Below are 17,501 nucleotides of genomic sequence, written 5' to 3' on the forward strand. Positions count from 1 at the left end.
AATGCATGTAGTTTTGATTCAGAAAATAAGTGTTTGGCCCATTTTGAGAATGAGTTACCCTCAAAGATGATCCGGCAGTTAAAACCAGGTGAAATTTAATTATTAAAATAACTTGTATATTAAAAGAGTGTGCAAAATAAACCAGCTAACATTTTTAAGCATGATCCTCATTTAAAATTAAGTTCACCAGTAGAAATACTGGTAGAACACAAAAGACAAAATATATTTAAAAAAATTAATCTTAACAACCCTGAATATTTTGACTATTCCCAAATTTCTGTCCATCTTTTCCACAGCTCTAATCAATATTTTTTTCCAAAATAGGTTTCCACCCTGGCATTGCCTAAACCAAAATGAAAATATTTTGCATCCATGATGTTGATTCATTTTTTCACTTAGAATTCCCTGCAGTCTTTGATTTGATCAAAAAATCCACTTCAACTGTTGAGCTCAGTGAGACCACTCTTGTTTATCACCACTCCTATCAAGCTCTGCAGCAATACCTCTGCCAATATGCCCTTCATCTTCCTCATCCATGCACACACTGCCCTAAGGCAAAATTTCTAAACCACCGAATCAAAATTCAAAAATCGAAAATAACTGTGGATACAAAAGTCAGAAACCATTCAAATACAAAGCTGATGACAGCCATTGCTTCATTCCAAGTATACTCTCTCAATCCTTCCATTGCTTATTCAGATAAATGAGTGCACACCACCACAAACCAAAAACTCATGTCAACAGTTCCTTTCCCTTCCTCAATTTTGGGCTGAACCAATATATTCACAATCTCAGCATCTGAAAAAAACAAGCAAAGTTTCAAACCTTGCATGTCCCTTCATCAAACTGTCCATTCACTTCCACTTCCATATCATCTATTTCCACTACTATCCTCAACCATCCAAGGCTCACCCCTATTTTTAATTATTTTAATATTGCCTCCATAAACCTGCCACCCAAGACTTGTTGCTCATATTCCGTATCAAAACTGCATGTCGTTTTGCTGCTATACATTGATTCCTAGTCACCTTTATTTCAAATTTTAAATTTTCAACCACAGTGTCTCAAACTATTAGTCTATTTAATAATAACCCATAGTGTTAGAATTAAGGAACACAATCCTTTATCCAAAAATCGTTGGGGCAAGTTGTTTTTCAGATTTTGGAACTTTTCGGATTTCAGAATAAATGACATTTTCACAATGAAATTTTAAAAAATCTTACCGAACAGCAGACTCATGTGTGACTAGTACGAACACAGACACAACTGATAGCTACCAGTTCTGGGTCACATCTGAGTGAGGTGGGTCAAGTGGATGTGCAGTTGGGTCACCTGTTCACACGCCAAACAATATATATATATATATACACACACACACACACACACACACACATATATATATTTATATTACCTCACATACATGTTTTTTTTAAAATCAAGAAAACTTCGAATTTCGGAGCTTTTTGGATAAAAGGATTGTGTCCCTGTAGTAGATAACTTAGATAGAGGATTCATTAACTAATAGAAGACAAAACTTGGATAAGCAGGGCATTTTTAGGATGGCGTGGTATAACAACTCCAAGTGCCACAGGGATCAATGTTGGTGCTACAATTATTTCTAATATATATGAATGACCTGGATGAAGCGAATGTAATATATCCAAGTTAGGTGAAAATCTAAAGTGTGAGGGAAACACAAAGACATTGCAAGGAGATACAGACAAGTTAAGACAGGTAATAATGTGACATATTGGGCGGGAGGGGGGGCATCAGCAAACTTGGATACATGACTACTTGCTTTTTCATTTAAGTAATGAATATATATTGTAAATAAACAAGACCCCACCACTGATCCTTGTGGCGTTCCACAAGTTACAGACTTTCCAATTTGAAAAATTATTTATTCATTCCACAATCTCTGCTTTCTGTCATTAATCATCCATTCGTTAATATACATTTTGGTATGAAAAAGTAGAAAAGCAATTTTTTTTAAAAAAGACAAAACTCCTGAATAGGCATGAAGATTTTGATGTATTCATACAAGGAACACAGCAAGCAAGGGGATTGAACTACAAGGTCTTGCTCCAAATTATGCTGGGCTCTGATGAGACCACACTGACAACAGTCTTGGACTTCATACTTAGGCAAGGATAAACTTGCATAGAAAAATAGTGAAGGTTTCCAGGATGAGAGGGTGATCCTTTTTTGACTAGCTGAGTAATCTGGTCTATATTCTCTGCAGTTAAGAATGAGATTTGATCCCATTCAAAGATGAGGATTGAGCCACTTGTCAGGGTAGTTGCTAAGCCATTTTTACCTTCCTGGAAAATCTAGAATGGAACATGATTTGGAGATGACAGTGTACCAAGTTAAAAATCACACAACACCAGGTTATAGTCCAACAGGTTAAATTGAAAGCACACTAGCTTTCGGAGTGCCACTCCTTCATCAGGTGATTGACGAAGGATCATCTGATGAACGAGCGGCGCTCTGAAAGCTAGTGTGCTTCCAATTTAACCTGTTGGACTATAGCCTGGTGTGGTGTGATTTTTTAATTTAGCCTGAGACTGTGTTCCATTCTAAGAGGTCAATTATTTCAAACTGACAGCAGAAGACTCTTCACTCAGTTGAATCTTTTAAATTGACTGTTCAGAAGACTGTGGGACATAACACAACCAAACTACTTCATTTGCCCCATTATTTTGTATAAGGTAATCAGTGGCTGTAATAATTGCCTTGACCTACTCTGTAAAATTGTCACGTTACTGCTCAATTTTAAATAGTAGTGAAAATTCAGATTAACAAAAGGTGAATAGTTAGTTCACATTGGAATTTATAAATTTAATCCCATTACCCTAATGTGTTTTGTTAAGCAATTTAATATTTAGTTAACAATCCTAAAAACATTTTTTTCACCTCCATGCCCTCTCAAACGTTTTCGTTAGCACGAGGTAGATAAGGTAGATGTTAAATGACTTAAAGAAAATTCAGCCAAAACTTTTAATCATTTTACCAGTTTTCTTCTGTTTACAACTCTGCAATACAATGAATATTGTGTCTTTGAAAGAAGCCTCTCTAAAAAGTAGTGATGAATAAAGCAATGGCACAAAAAGTTTTTTTCATCTTATTTTGTAACTGCAACTTGCATTTATACAGCATTGAACATAGTCAAAAATTAAAAGCCACTTTAATCCAGCTATATAAAACAAAATTTGACACAAGTCACAAGGAGTCATTGGGATTAATTGCCAAAATCTTGATTTTAAAAAACATTCCTGGTTAGGAGTGCCTTTGAAGAAGGAAAGCAAGGTAGCAATGTAGACACATTTGGGAAATTGTTTCAGAGCATAGAACATAGGCGGCTGAAGACCAGGCCACCACTGGTAGACTATTAAAAAATTTGAAGTGCTCAACTGACCAGAATTTGATGAGCATGAATATCTTGGCGGTTTGTTTGGCTGTCAAACATTGCGAAGGAAGGAAGGAGCAACATCATAAATAGGGTTAAAGACTTGAGTGAGAATTTCAAAATCTTGGCATTGGTGATTAAGAGACAAAATAGGTTACCAGATGCAGAGATAATGGGTAGACTTTGCGCTAGTTTGAATCCAGGCAGAGTTTTGCAGAATCTAAGAGATTATACACAGAATCGAACAAACAAAATTATATATTGTACTTCTCTGGATCATTTTAACAAAATAGGCAGGTGTGGATTTTGAACAACTAACTAAAACAAAGCAAACAAAAATAACTATTTCAGCGAATATCAAAACTATTTGTTTGCTACTCCCTCCATACCTTGCTGCACCTATCAGTTCAACAAAAAAAAAACAAATGAAGCAATGAAGCACGTGGGAATGGTGACATATGGTGGGGAACACAAGGAAATACAACAAAGCTATTCAGAGAAGTCAAACTTGGTACTGTGTATGCTTCTACTCAGATGGTGAATACATCTAACCAAGAATTCCACCTCTGGTAGAAAACATCGATATTAAAAATGCATACCTTGACCTTTTTTGGAATAGAATTCTCATAGCTAAAACATGTTGCTCTTCCCAATAAAAGGTAGCACACAAAAACAAAGTGGGAGTAGGCTATTTAATGTGGGTATGGCTGATAGTACTCTGTTCTTTCTCTCAATACACTTCAATCCCTTTAGTAGGAAGGGCATAGCTAACACCTCGACCACATTGCTTTCTGTGATAGAGAATTTCATAGGCTCAGTACTCACTACTCTCCAGGTGAAGAAGTTTCTTATCTCGATCCTAAAATAGCTTACCCCATCTCCTTAAAAACTGTGACCTCTGGAATTTTCTTGAGAGAGTTGGCTTAAACTCAAATGGGCTAAAACGCATCTGTCAATGCAACACTGACTTATCACTGCTTCTGAAAAATTTCCAATCTTTTGCATTCCACCTATGGAGTGAAATCAGTGCATGAAAAATTATGAAAAAACGGATTTGATATAGTCCAATTCCAGTTTACGTTTGCTATCACTACAGACAGCTTCTTCTTTAAAGGCCACCATTTCCCCTCCCACGTGATTGAAGATGTCCTCCAATGCATCTCATCCACACCTCGCATTTCTGCCCACGAACTTCACCCCTCCAACCACAACAAGAACAGAATCTGACCCCCCTCCGCCCCCAAATCGCATCATCTGTTGACATTTCTGCCACCTACAAATGGACCCCACCAGATATATTTCCCTCCCCACCCTTACCAGCTTTCCGTAAAGACCGTCCCCTCAGAGACCACCTGGTCAGGTCCACGCCGTCTAACAACCCACCAACTCCTCCTAGCACCTTCCCTGCCACTGCAGGAAGTGCAAACCTGATCCCACACCTCCCCTTCCTCATCCTCTGTTCAAGGCACCAAAAGGAGCCTTCCACATCCAAAGTTTCACCTGCACTTCCACACAATATTTATTGCACCAGTTGCTCCCGATACAGTCTCCTCTACTGTAGGGAGACTGGACACCTACTCGCAGAGTGCTTCAGAGAACATCTCCGGGACACCCTCACTAATCAACCCCACTGCCCCGTGGCTGAACATTTCAACTCCTCCTTCCACTCGGCTGAGGACATACAGGTCCTGAGCCTCCTCCATTGCCACTCCCTTACCACCAGATGCCTGGATGAAGAACGCCTTATCTTCTCTCTTGGGATCCTTCAACCTCATGGTATCAACTTGGACCTCACCAGTTTCTTCATTTTCCCTCCCCTCATCTTACCCCACTTCCAGCTCAGCCCTGTCCTCATTAACTGTCCCACCTGTCAATCTTCCTTCCCACCTATCCGATCTATCACCTTTACCCCTACCTTCATCCACCTATTGCAGTCTCAGCTACCTTTTCCCCAGCCTCACCCCCCTCCCCTTTATCTCTCCAGCCCTGAGGCTTGCAGCCTCATTCCTGATGAAGGGCTTTTGCCTGAAATGTCGACTTCTCTGCACCTTGGAAGCTGCCTGACCTGATGTGCTTTTCCAGCACCACTCTAACCTAGACTCCAATTTCCAGCATCTGCTGTACCCACTTTTGCCTCGCTCCTATCTTTTAGGCCTCCTATCACTACTTACATAAGCCTTTATGTTTAATAATCTATTGAGCTGAATATATAAATTACTTGTTTCTCATTGTAGTCCAATTTCTCCACCACAGTTGTTAAATTACTGCTACAACAGGACTTTTACCATTAATGATAGGGCCCTGGGTAGTGCTGTCGAACAGAGACACTTAGGGGTTCAAGTACATAATTCTTTGAAATTTGCATCATAGTTAGACAGCGTAGTTAATAACGCATTTAGCTAAGACTCTCCGAGTAAAAGAGTTGGGTGTCATGTTGAGGTTGTCAGGATATTGGTGAGGCCTTTTCTGGAGTACAGTGTGCAGTTCTTACAGCAGGGCAACCAGAAGGGAATTTTAAAATTAGAGAGGGTTTAGAAAAAGTTTACCAATACGTTGCTATTTGAGTATGAGTTATAAAAACAGACTGGGACTTTTTTCACAGGAGCATAGAAGGTTGAGGGGTGACCTGAACAGAGGTTTATAAAATCAAGAACAAAAGTGATAAGGTGATTGGCAAGGGTGTCCATGCTGTCTGACTATAGTATTGCCTGAAACCCACACTCTGTTGTGTGCATTCAAATATTGTTTTAATTTATACTACTTGCAAATTTTCTTTAAATTTATTGTACCCAATATTATTCCAATAAGTGAGTAAAGAATTTTAAACATTAGAAACTTCAAGTTTCTTTTGTACCATCAAGTAACTACTATTTCATGGAGTACCTATTCAATCAAAACTGGATAATCACAACATGATGTTTAATTTTTAAAAAATTGAATTCTTCATTACGGGAGGTTGTTCAGCCTATCACATCCATGTTGGCTCCTTGAAAGTTCTATCCTGTGTATCCATGTCTACATGGGTCCATGTCAGTCTTTTTATATGTTACTCTTGAACCCTTTCATGCAGTGCATTCATGATTTGCCATGTTCTCATTATCCATAGATTCTTTTGCCAGTTACTTGACACTCTGGCCACTGACCCTATGTGAAGGTATTAACAGTGAGTACAATCCACGTTTCTAAATATAGCTAAAAACTTAGTTCTTAAATGGACGCCATATTTGTGTGTCAAAAATGGAAATATTGCCATTGAATTTATGCTCTTGTGGCTAGCACTGTCGTGAATGGGTCATCGGAAACATCAGAATCTGAACTCAAGTCAAAAAACAGCAATCATCTCTATACAATTTACAGTTTAATTGATTCGGACTATTGAGCCATTAAAAATGATCTGTCCTTGAATGTTGTCAAAATTAAACTCTCATATCCACTTATAGCTGGTCAACCAAATATTCTACTTTCCACATATGTTGCAGGAGAAAAATTAATATAGTTCAGCACTTCCCAGGCTTTGCCAGCCACCACCCTGAAAGTTTCAATGTTGACCCTATCAAACACTGCAACAACTTGATCCTCTACAAATTTTGGCAGCAAGTGTTTGACAACGAAGGCCTCCACAATTCAACTAAAGTTCTAGAGTAAAGAGTAGTTATCATCTCCCATTCCTGGACTGGGCATTTTTCAAAAAATTCATTCATGGGATCTGGCAGTTGCCGGTTCCTGGAGAACGTGGTGGTGAGCTGTCTTCTTGAACTATCGCAATCTATTCGGTATCAGTGTCATTAGTGAAGAAGCTCTGAAGTTTTGACTGTGATATTGAAGAAGGAATGGCAAATGGCTTGGATGGGAACATGCAGGTGGCAGTATTCTCGTGTATATGCTTTGCTTGTTCTTCTAGATAAAACAGTTATGAGTTTAGAAGGTGTTATCTAAGGAATCTTGGTGAATTTCTACATTGCATATTGTATGCTGCTGTGACTGTGCATTGGCGGTGATGTGAATGAGTGTGGATGTGGTGCCACTCAAATGTGCTGTTTTATCCTAGATAGTATCAAATTTTTAGTATTGTTGGAGCTGCATTCATCTTGGGAAGTGAAAAGTAATCCATCACTCTTCTGAGTTGATCCATTGTATATGATGGGCACACTTTGGGAAACATGAAGTGAGTCACTTGCGGCAGGATTTCTAGCCTGCTCTTGCAGCCACAGATATTATAGAGGTAGTCTAATACAGTTTATGGTCAATGACAATCCCCAGAACGTTGATAGTGGGGGAATTCAGTCATGGTAGTGCCACTGAACATCATGAGGCAACAGCTAGATCCTCTCTTGATGGAGATGACTGTAACCTAACCCTGTGGCACAAATGCTACTTTTCACTTGCTGGCAAGAACCAGGATGACATCCGTTTGGCTGTGGATTACTTCAGTACATGATGAGTCAAGAATTATATTGAACATCGCATCGTGACACCTTCACTTCTGAACTAATGATGGCAGATTGGTCATTGATGAAGTTGTTGAAGGTGTTTGTGCCCAGGACTCTAACCTGAGCAGCACCTGCAGTATTATCCTGGAGCTGAGAGGACTGATTTCAAACAACCAAAATAACTCCCTATGTGCCAGATTCCTTGAATCCAACTGACTTGATTTTGACAGAGCTCCTTTACACCACAATTGGCTAAATGCAGCCTTGATGCCAAAGATGGTCACTTTCACCTCCTCTTTGGAGATGAGCTATTTTCCCATATTTGAATTAAGTCTATAATGAGGTTAGTAACTGACTGGCCCTGGTGGAACCCAAACTTAGCATCATTGAGCAGGTTATTGCTCAGCAAGTGCTGGTTGACAGCACTGGTGATGACACCTTTCATCACTGATCATAGTTAGAAAAATAAAAACTTGGAGAAGTTCAACTGTAGAACCAAAGACAATTAGACATATGAGCAGAATTAGGCCTTTCATCCCATTGACTCTGCTGCCTGGCTTGCTGTGTTCTTTCAGCCTCCTGCCTATCTACTTTGGATTCCAGCATCTGCAGGGTTTTTTTTTGTCTGTCATTCAATCATGGCTGAAATGTTTCTCAACCCCATTCTCCTGCCTTCTCCCTGTAATCCTTGATCCATTACCAATCAAGAATCTCTCAGTCCTAAAGACACTGAATAATTTGGACTCCACAGCTTTATGCAGCAATGAGTTTCACAAATTAACCACATTCTAGCTGAAGAAATTCCTCCTCATCTCAGTTATAAAAAGGTTGTTCCTTTACTTTCATGGTTGCACTGGAAACATCATCAACTCATCCACTCTATCCAAGCCTCTCCGTATTCTGTAAGTTTCAATCAGATTCCCCTCGTCCTTCAAAACTCCACTGAATACAGAGTCCTGAACCACTCCTCATATAACAAACTTTTCATCCCCAAGAGTATCCTCAAACCTTGTATGGAGACGCTCCAATGTTAAAACATCCTTTCCTTAGATACTGCTAAAACTGCTCAAAATATTCCAAATGTGGTCCAACCACAGCCTTCTTTGCACAGGTGTCCATGCCTCCCCACTTCCTCAACACTACATGCCCATCCATCTATCCTTGTATCATCTGAAAACTTAGCAAAAAATGCCTTCAGTTCCTCCATCCAGGTCATTACGGTATATCATGAATAGTTGTGGTCTCAAAACAAACTCCACTTGTCACAAGCTGCCATTCTCTAAAAGACTCTTTTCACCTCATTCAGCCAATCCTCCGTCCATATCCCTTGCCCCTTTCCAAAGACCTTCTGAAAATCTAAATAGATTACTGGCTCTTTGTCTCTAACTTGCTCATTACCTCCTCAAGAGAATTCTAACAAGCACGAACAAGCTGTACTGACAACCCTATTTTAGAATGTGCTTCTAAGTCCTCTGCAATCTCAACCTTAATAATGGACTCTTAAAATCTTACCAATGACGGAGGTCAGACTGACCAGCCTATTGTTTCCTGTCTTCTGTTTCTCACCCTTCTTCACTAGGACTAATTAGTCACTATCCAGTCCTCTGGGACCATTCCTTTTTGATTCACCAACAATGACTCCACAACTTTCTCAGCTATCTCCTTTAGAGCTCTGAGTGTATATTATCCAGTCCAGGTAGGTCATCCACCTTCAGAAGTTTCGGTTTCCCCAGCACATTCTCCTTAGTGATAGCCACTGTACTCATCCCTGCTCTCTGACTCTAAGTTCTGATGTGTGTCTGCTGAATTTGTTATTCAGTTCAGCAATCATTTCTTTGTCCCCATCACTACTTCTCTAGCCTCATTTTCCAATGGTCTAAATGTTCATTCTTGTCTCTCTCCAAGCATTTAGATATCTTAAAAAAAACTTGCAAACTTCTTTATATTACCAACTAGCTCATCCTCATTTCATCCTCCCCACACTTACTGTTTTTTTTAGTTGCCCTCAGCTAAAGATTTCTCACTAATCTTCACCAAATTGTATTTCTAGCAAATTTACTTTTATATTCTATTTCCTCACATTCCAGCCATGCTTGCCACTTCTACTAAAACAATATTATCCTTAATTTACCTGGTAATTCAGAGATGGATGGACATTTCTTCATGAGGTTTGGTATTTTAATAGAATTTATTTCTGTTGAATCTTTTTAAATGGTTTCTTTAATGTTTGCTCAATTTTTTTTAAAAAATCACCAAATTTTATAGTGTCTATATGAAATCAACCTTATCCAGCCTGTTTCTCTATTACAATAAGCATCTGCATTGTGCAACAAATCCAAGAAAAATGCAAGGAACAAGAACTGCTTTGGATGTCATTTTTGACGTCAAAATTGAAAAGTGAGGTTTTTTATTTCATACCATCATGAAAACAATTGTACGCTATAATTGCTAAACACAGTAAGAGAACATGCACAATAAAGTGACTAACAAAAAGTAATCCAATAAGAGAATTTCCTAAAAAGGTGAATTGAAATTTACACAAGTCTTGGCCTTACGCTAAGCTTATGCTTGCAAATTGTCACAGAAAATTACAAGTTGAGACTTTCTAAAGCAGTCAGAAAAATATTTACAGATCTGCTATTCCAGGAAAAGAATGATACTAGCTGACAAATTCCCGTCAAATGTTACAACTAGGAAAAATATAAAATGTTTAAAAACTATGAAAGCAGTTTAAAGATCAAGCACTTCTGTTGACAAAGCACTTGTAATGTCATCAATCAAGGCGGTTGGTAACCAGACAATAGTTTAATTATGAGTAGCCTTCACGATCATTCCAACAGACTAGCAAGTATAACAGAAGGTGGAGCTCCACTGTGATCAGTCAGTCAGAATGGGGTATTTTCATGACATCTGCAAGAGTAATACTATTATTTGGAATTCTGACATAGTGGTTAGCAAATACAATCCTTCACTAAAGTTTCTACTAGTAGGAAACTGTACAGAAAAAGGAAAAGAAATAGGAGTAGTAGGATACTACTAAATCAACACTCTGCCTGGAATGTGTAACTTGATGCAGTCAAGGGCACTGTACAACTGACAAACTGTTAACTGTTGGATTAGATACCTACAAACAGCAAGCAAACTCATTAAAATTGGGTTATTTTTCAAATTGCTTTCAACAACCCAACTCAAACATTATATGGATTACCGAAAGAACGTGATCGCTATCCTACAAATGTTTCAAAGTGATGTGACTACAATGGTGACAAGGACCTGGAACAAACAGGTTGTTTTACAAAGACATATTTTACAGGCTCAGCTTGTATTCACTGGAGTTTTATTGGAACATATAAAATCCTGAGGGGTCTTGACCAGGTAGATGTCAAAAGGATACTTCCTCTTATGGGAGAATCCAGAACTCAGGCTACTGTTTAAAAATCACCGGTTGACCGTTTAAAAACAGATTAGACAATTTTTTTCTCGAGTCATTAGACTGTTTGGAATTCTATTTTTTGGGGGGAAAAAAAAAGGAGTCCTTAAAAATATTGAAGACAGAAGATGGATTTTGGTCAAGCAAGGGGAAACATTGTCAAAAATGAGGATGAGGCTACAATCAATCAATCTGCCATAATTTTATTAAATGGCAGAGGAGAGGGACTCTGCTCCAAACTCACATGCAACAGCAACAGAGAAATTCCATCGTCAATATATTTGGGTATGCACATCTTTGCCAGAATGGAACTTTCTGAAGCAGTGTTGGTTGAAATGCCAGAGATAGGGTCTGACTTTCATGGGTGTAGGTCATCGTCGTACTGAGCACATTTCAGTGACAGCCTCACGGGACAGATGCAGTCTCTTCTGGCATTTCTTCTCTGGAGGCAGTTCATTCAGATCCTGGAGATTCTGGGTTGTGTTGCTACTCTGTCTGCTTTTGTTAACCATCCTGTCTAGTCTTGTGTTGTCTGTTACCAATCTGTGAATTGTAACTTCTGCTGCTGTGGTGAAGGCTGCCATGATGGCTCTGCACCATGGATTTAATTTTGTGCGCACAATTCCTTGATGTTTTAACCTCTTTATCACACCTTCTTTAAAAGCTCATTCTTCTTTTTCTCCTACCCACCCTTACACCAATGGAAATCATTTCAGCTTTTAAAGCAACAGTCAGAGGACTGTTGTGTAAAAAAAAACACATCATGGATCAGTTTCTAAAGTACAGTGCGCTAATGGTGAAGTTAAAAAGCATATAAAATTTAAATAACAGGGATGTATATGACAATTAATAGGTAGGCAACAAATGTAATGGATTAGTGGTGCTGGAAGAGCACAGCAGTTCAGGCAGCATCCGAGTAGCAGTAAAATTGACAAATGTAATGAGCTGCCAAGCAGCATCACTGCTTCCCTTCCTTTCTGCTTCAAGGAATGGCACTCCTTTATCCAGCCTTCAGGACTCCAACCTGGGTCTTCCCATGCCAATATCTGGCCCCTCCCACCTTCTAACAGACTTGTTAAAATTAATCCGATATCTAATGTGACCATTTTACAAAATAATTTCTTGATTATATAACAAGACTTGTATCCTTGGGTTAGTCTGACAATAAGGTACCTTTTAAAAATCTCTCAATGTTAGAAACTAAATGACTACACAAGTCCAGTATCATTACAGAAGCCAGAAATAAGTAACATGTTTAACCAAGTTCTCTCCACCATTTGGTTCTAGGACTATTTGATTGATAATCCATTCAACTCAATTTGCAAAACATTTACAACAAAATACCAAAATCATGCTCTTAGCCGGATCTAGACTTTGATTGTACTAATATTTTAGTGGGATGTAATTGGAAGAAAGAAAGAAAATTAGAAAAGCAACTCCAAGTTATGAAAAGCAAATAGTCAAACAAATAAAAGACACCAAGTGGAATGAAGACAAAACCTAAGTGGTAGCACTATGTGGGGAAAAAAAAAGACCTTTACAATGCTGACAAAATCAGCCAAAAGCAACAATGTTTGCAGCCTGCTTTAGAGATTTATGAAACAAAGTTAAAAAGGAACTGAGCTTTTTTCTACCCTTCTGCTTTCACAAAATTGTCAAGACACTTTTACACTGCACAACATCAACTGTTAACTGTCCATCTTTGGTAAAGCACTGCGTTAAGTAAAAAGGGAGTAGAAAGGTTTTGTAAATATTTAAGAGGTTTTTTTCATAAAGTGAGTTTCAAATAAGAAACTCATCTATCTGCATATATTGATACCATAATTTAGTGAATCGATCAATCAATACCTTGGTATCCTAACCACAGAAAACCATCCTAAGGAACCTTTCAGACAAAAAAAACACACTAAAAACTTAAAGGAAAGACTAATCAAGTATTAAAAAAAATCTTGACAAAAAAATAATGAGCCTTCACAAGATGAGGCGAGAGAATTAAAAAATGACAATATTTAATTTGATGTATTAGGTGAAATGGAGGCAATATACATTAGCTAGAAGTGGTGTGGTTGTTGAGTTCTACTCCATCTTGAGTATAAATCCAGGCAAAGGGTTTTGGATATGTTGCAGACTTTTCTGATAATCTGCAAATTTTGGAAAGTAGACAATGGAAATCTAGTTTGGCAATCCTTTTGATATTCAATCAAGGATAGAAAAAAGCACAACGAAGACTTTCAGCAGCATTTAAAGTCGAAGGTGAACAATGTTACTAATATTATATAAGGCAACCTTTGTGCTGGAGAGAATGGGACTAGCAAAATTGTATTGTAACTTGATTATTAACTGTTGTAATGGAGTACTGATGAAGGCAAAGGAAAATTGTCTTTTTTTAAAAAAGATTAGATTCTCTACATTGTGGAAACAGGCCCTTCGGCCCAATAAGTCCACACCAACCTCCGAAGAATAACCCACCCAGATCCATTTCCCTCTGACGAATGCAACTACCACGGTGAGCAATTTGGCATGGCCAGTTCACCTAACCTGCAAGTCTTTTGACCGTGGGAGGAAACCGGAGCACCCGGAAGAAACCCATGCAGATACTGGAAAAATGTCTGTGTGGAGTTTGCACAGTCGCCCAAGGCTGGAATCAAACCTGGGTTCCTGGCACCATGAGGCAACAATGCCAATCACTGAGCCATTAATCTATGAATCTGAGTTCCTGAGATATTAAGCAGTTATGGCAATGGAGGATAAACAGTTGACATTAAGTCCAATAATGACGTCTTTTGCCTGGTGAGTTTCTTCATCACTGTTTATTTCAGATATCCAGCATTTTTCATTACTTCACTACAAGTAGATTGGTTTTGTCCAGCAAGAATCTATGTGGATGGGAATGTGGAATTCAAAACTCAAATACTACCAGCCTTTTTTCCAGTGGCAGGGCAGGGGTTAAATGCTATTTCATTTGTTTCTACTATCCAATGCACAGAAACCAAGAACAAGTTTGTGTAGCACAAGAAAGTCAAGTCATTTTACAAGATATTAGTATTTTGCAAAATATATTCATGTCCTACTTATGTTGTTCATTAAAAAGTAGGTACTGTGCCATTCATGATCAAACAACCGTTTCCTGCACTTAGCTTTGACTGTGATACAATGTTACATGCTATATTTCAGTAGTCATTGCACGTTCTGTGCAGTGAGTTGAGATATACTGTAACAAATTAATGCAATAATATATCTTACACGTACACATCATGTGTCAAAATCATAAAAACACTCAACTTCTACTTGTCAGAATTTATGGTGCTTCATCAGAGATGGAAAACAATCCCATAATGCAAGCAAACTGACACGCTTCAGACTCAATACTGTGACCCTAATGTTACTAGACAGTAAAAAGTACACTAACATGCTACACAGACAAACTTTTTTTCCAGATGTACTTGGTAAGTTTGATTTGCACAAACAGGACTGCAGAGAGCAGAAAAAATACTGACATTTGTCACACTTACATTAAAACACACCGCAGGCTAAGGGATCAAAAGAAGACAACATTAAAATAAAATCCGATACGGAGCACGGGGCAAACAGGTATTTTAAAAGAAAATTGCAGGCGAAGTGTCGTTTGTCAAAATTCACATACTCCGGCACCACCCAACCCCAACACCATTTAAAAGAAAAACTTGTGAATGAATAAACGGTGCAAATAAAAAACCGAAGGAGCAAAGGTTAGGAAGGAGGGAGGGAGGCTGGCGGGCACGGTGATCGGTCAGCATTGAGAAGTGACAGATAGTGGACTAGCTGGATCGGATCTACGCGGGGTTACAATATGCTCCATCAGCCCTTCCCCCGCCCCTTCCCCTCCCGTCCTCCCAACCTAACCCCGCAAGCTCCCACCTCCACCCCCGGCCCGGGCCCTCTAACCAAACACACACCTTCGGCGATCAGCTCCTCCACCGTCACCTGGTAACGGCCCACGCTGAACACTCTGCCCAGGTAGTTGGCGGCACTTCCCGTCGACGAGCCGCCGCCGCCGCCTCCTCCTCCTCCTCCTCCACCTCCAGCTCCGACATAACCCGCACCCTCGGGCTTCGAGATGCGTGAGAATTTCTTCATGGCTCACAGAGCGGAGAGGCAACTTCTTAAAGTGGTGCGGAGCGCCAAAACAAACCAAGTTTGCCAGGCACCTCCCCCCACCCACCAACCGTGGGCGCTGCCTCCCTCGCCAAGTCGCGAGGGGGGATGTCGGCACCGAGCGAGCGCAGCCGCGACGCCACCCGCGCGCGGAGGAGATGCTGCGCACGAGCGGAGGAGACGCTGTCGCGCGAGGGAGGGAACAAGTCGATTGCCCTCCCTGATGGACACTAGCGACCTAACGGCATCTCGTTCCACTGGCCACTTCAAAAGATTCGAAATTGGAAGCTTCTAGATTCCAGTCCTCGCCCGAGTCAGGCCGGTCAGTACCCGACCGTGTGCGCTTCTATTTACTCAGCATACTCTGACCCCACAGTCAACCCGACCCACCGACTGACTGACCACCCACCACAACCATTGGTTCGTCCGTTCTAGCCCCGCCCCCATTTCGATGTCGATTGGAGGACGATGCTGTCCATCAGTTCAATCCGCGTCGTTTTTGAGTCGTCATGACGCGGAAGAGTGTTGAAGACGGGGGTGGGCGGTTAGTTGTTTAGTGACAGTAATTTGTTTGTTCACTTATTTTTGTGCAGGGGTTAAATAAATCAGCTCCCGAAAGCTTAAGTTTGCGAAACGGCAAGAAAAATTATTTTGAATCAAGCAAATACCCCAAATTTCCTCAGCAGGCAGGGTTTTGGTAAACATGGTGGGTGTGCGTTCGCGTGGACTCCAGCTTCCCACCACCCCCACCCAAACTTTTAATTCGTAACTTAAAAGTGTGGCCACTTTAAAGGAACTGAAAGTACTTTGTTTTAAAAACAAAATTGACCACGAAGTGCAGTCTAGCGCCTGAAAACAGTGTCATTGCGATGCAAGTTAAGTATTTATTAAGATTTACTTTCAGGAAGGTTCCTAATTGCTGATCATAAGAAAATAACATGCAGATGCTATATAATCAGTGTTATTGTTGTTGCTTTCCAAATTTTGCAGTTGTGTTTTTGTTCTTTTTATTACAAGCTATTGCCTTGCATGCTCCATATTTCAAAACAAAACGATGGCTCTAAATCTCAAAAGTGAAGGTGAGCTGTCCAAGTTTTCAATTTTGAACTGGTTCCTTTTTTAAGGTATCTTTCAAGCAGTTTCTAATAGCTAATTAGACGCCACTCAGATTCACAGATTGAAGGTCTCAAATTCAGTAGTAAGAAGTGTAAATTAGAGTAGGTGAACTCTAATGACTCTGACTTTATATCTCAATTTCAAATCAGGCACAGTAAGGAAAGAGAAAGAAAATAATGATTTTAAGTGAGGGAGGAAATACAAAAGAATAGTTATTAAAATTATTTTTAAAATTGTCAACAGTGATTAATACTTGAAGGAATATAATTGTAACAGTTATAAGTGAGGTGTTGACTGTAATTATAAGCTTTTTTTGTTTTTTTTAAAGTCCTAAATTTGAAGTAATTGGATTTTATATGAATATTTTGTTTTTCTGCAAACACAACGATATCCCACCGTTAGACTTGCCATTGAGGCAGGCAGTAAAGTGGATTTCAAGGATGGATTGAAATAGTTTGTAGGACAAGGCAAATATGAATTGTACACTGCTTTATTTTACGAACAATTGAATGTACATTTTAAACAATGGAAACAAATTTCACCCTAAATCAGTTAACTAGAGAAGCCTCCTTGACAGCAAGTAAAAACATATCTGTTCAGCCCTCTTGCCCTAACTAGCTGTGAGCTGACAATAAACAGGATTCCCCTCACTGGACCAAGCTGCTCTGAGCAAGCCTTATGACACTTGTTGTTTCTCTGTGATCCTAACCAATTGGTGGGAAATCCCAGTGATGACTGTTTTTCCCCATTCAGTAATCTTACAGCAGATATGTTAATAAATCGAGCTACTTCTTCTTTCTTTTGAGTGTGTTGGCTTAAAGATAACAGTTGCTATTCTCAGTATGATTAGGGACAATTGTGTCTTATGAGAAAATGAAACTTTATTGTCTCAGTTTCAGAGAGAATGAGCCACAACATTCTAGTTCATGCGGCTTCAATATATATGGCCTGTAGGTGTTTTTTAAATCTGTTAACAATTAAT

At 39.4% G+C, this 17,501-nt stretch overlaps 1 protein-coding gene across 2 annotated transcripts in view; it reads right to left on the minus strand.

The window, feature by feature from the left end:
- Positions 1-15,791, minus strand: part of bmp2k (BMP2 inducible kinase) — a 102,428-nt gene extending 86,637 nt beyond the window's left edge. For both annotated transcript variants that reach the window (XM_060826207.1, XM_060826197.1), the window contains exon 1: positions 15,205-15,791. In XM_060826207.1, coding sequence (XP_060682190.1) covers positions 15,205-15,385 — 181 coding nt within the window. In that variant the 5' untranslated portion in view covers positions 15,386-15,791. The remainder of the gene's footprint in view (positions 1-15,204) is intronic.
- Positions 15,792-17,501: the final 1,710 nt, after the last annotated feature.

Source organism: Hemiscyllium ocellatum, chromosome 1, assembly GCF_020745735.1.
Source record: "Hemiscyllium ocellatum isolate sHemOce1 chromosome 1, sHemOce1.pat.X.cur, whole genome shotgun sequence".
Lineage (NCBI taxonomy): Eukaryota > Metazoa > Chordata > Chondrichthyes > Orectolobiformes > Hemiscylliidae > Hemiscyllium > Hemiscyllium ocellatum.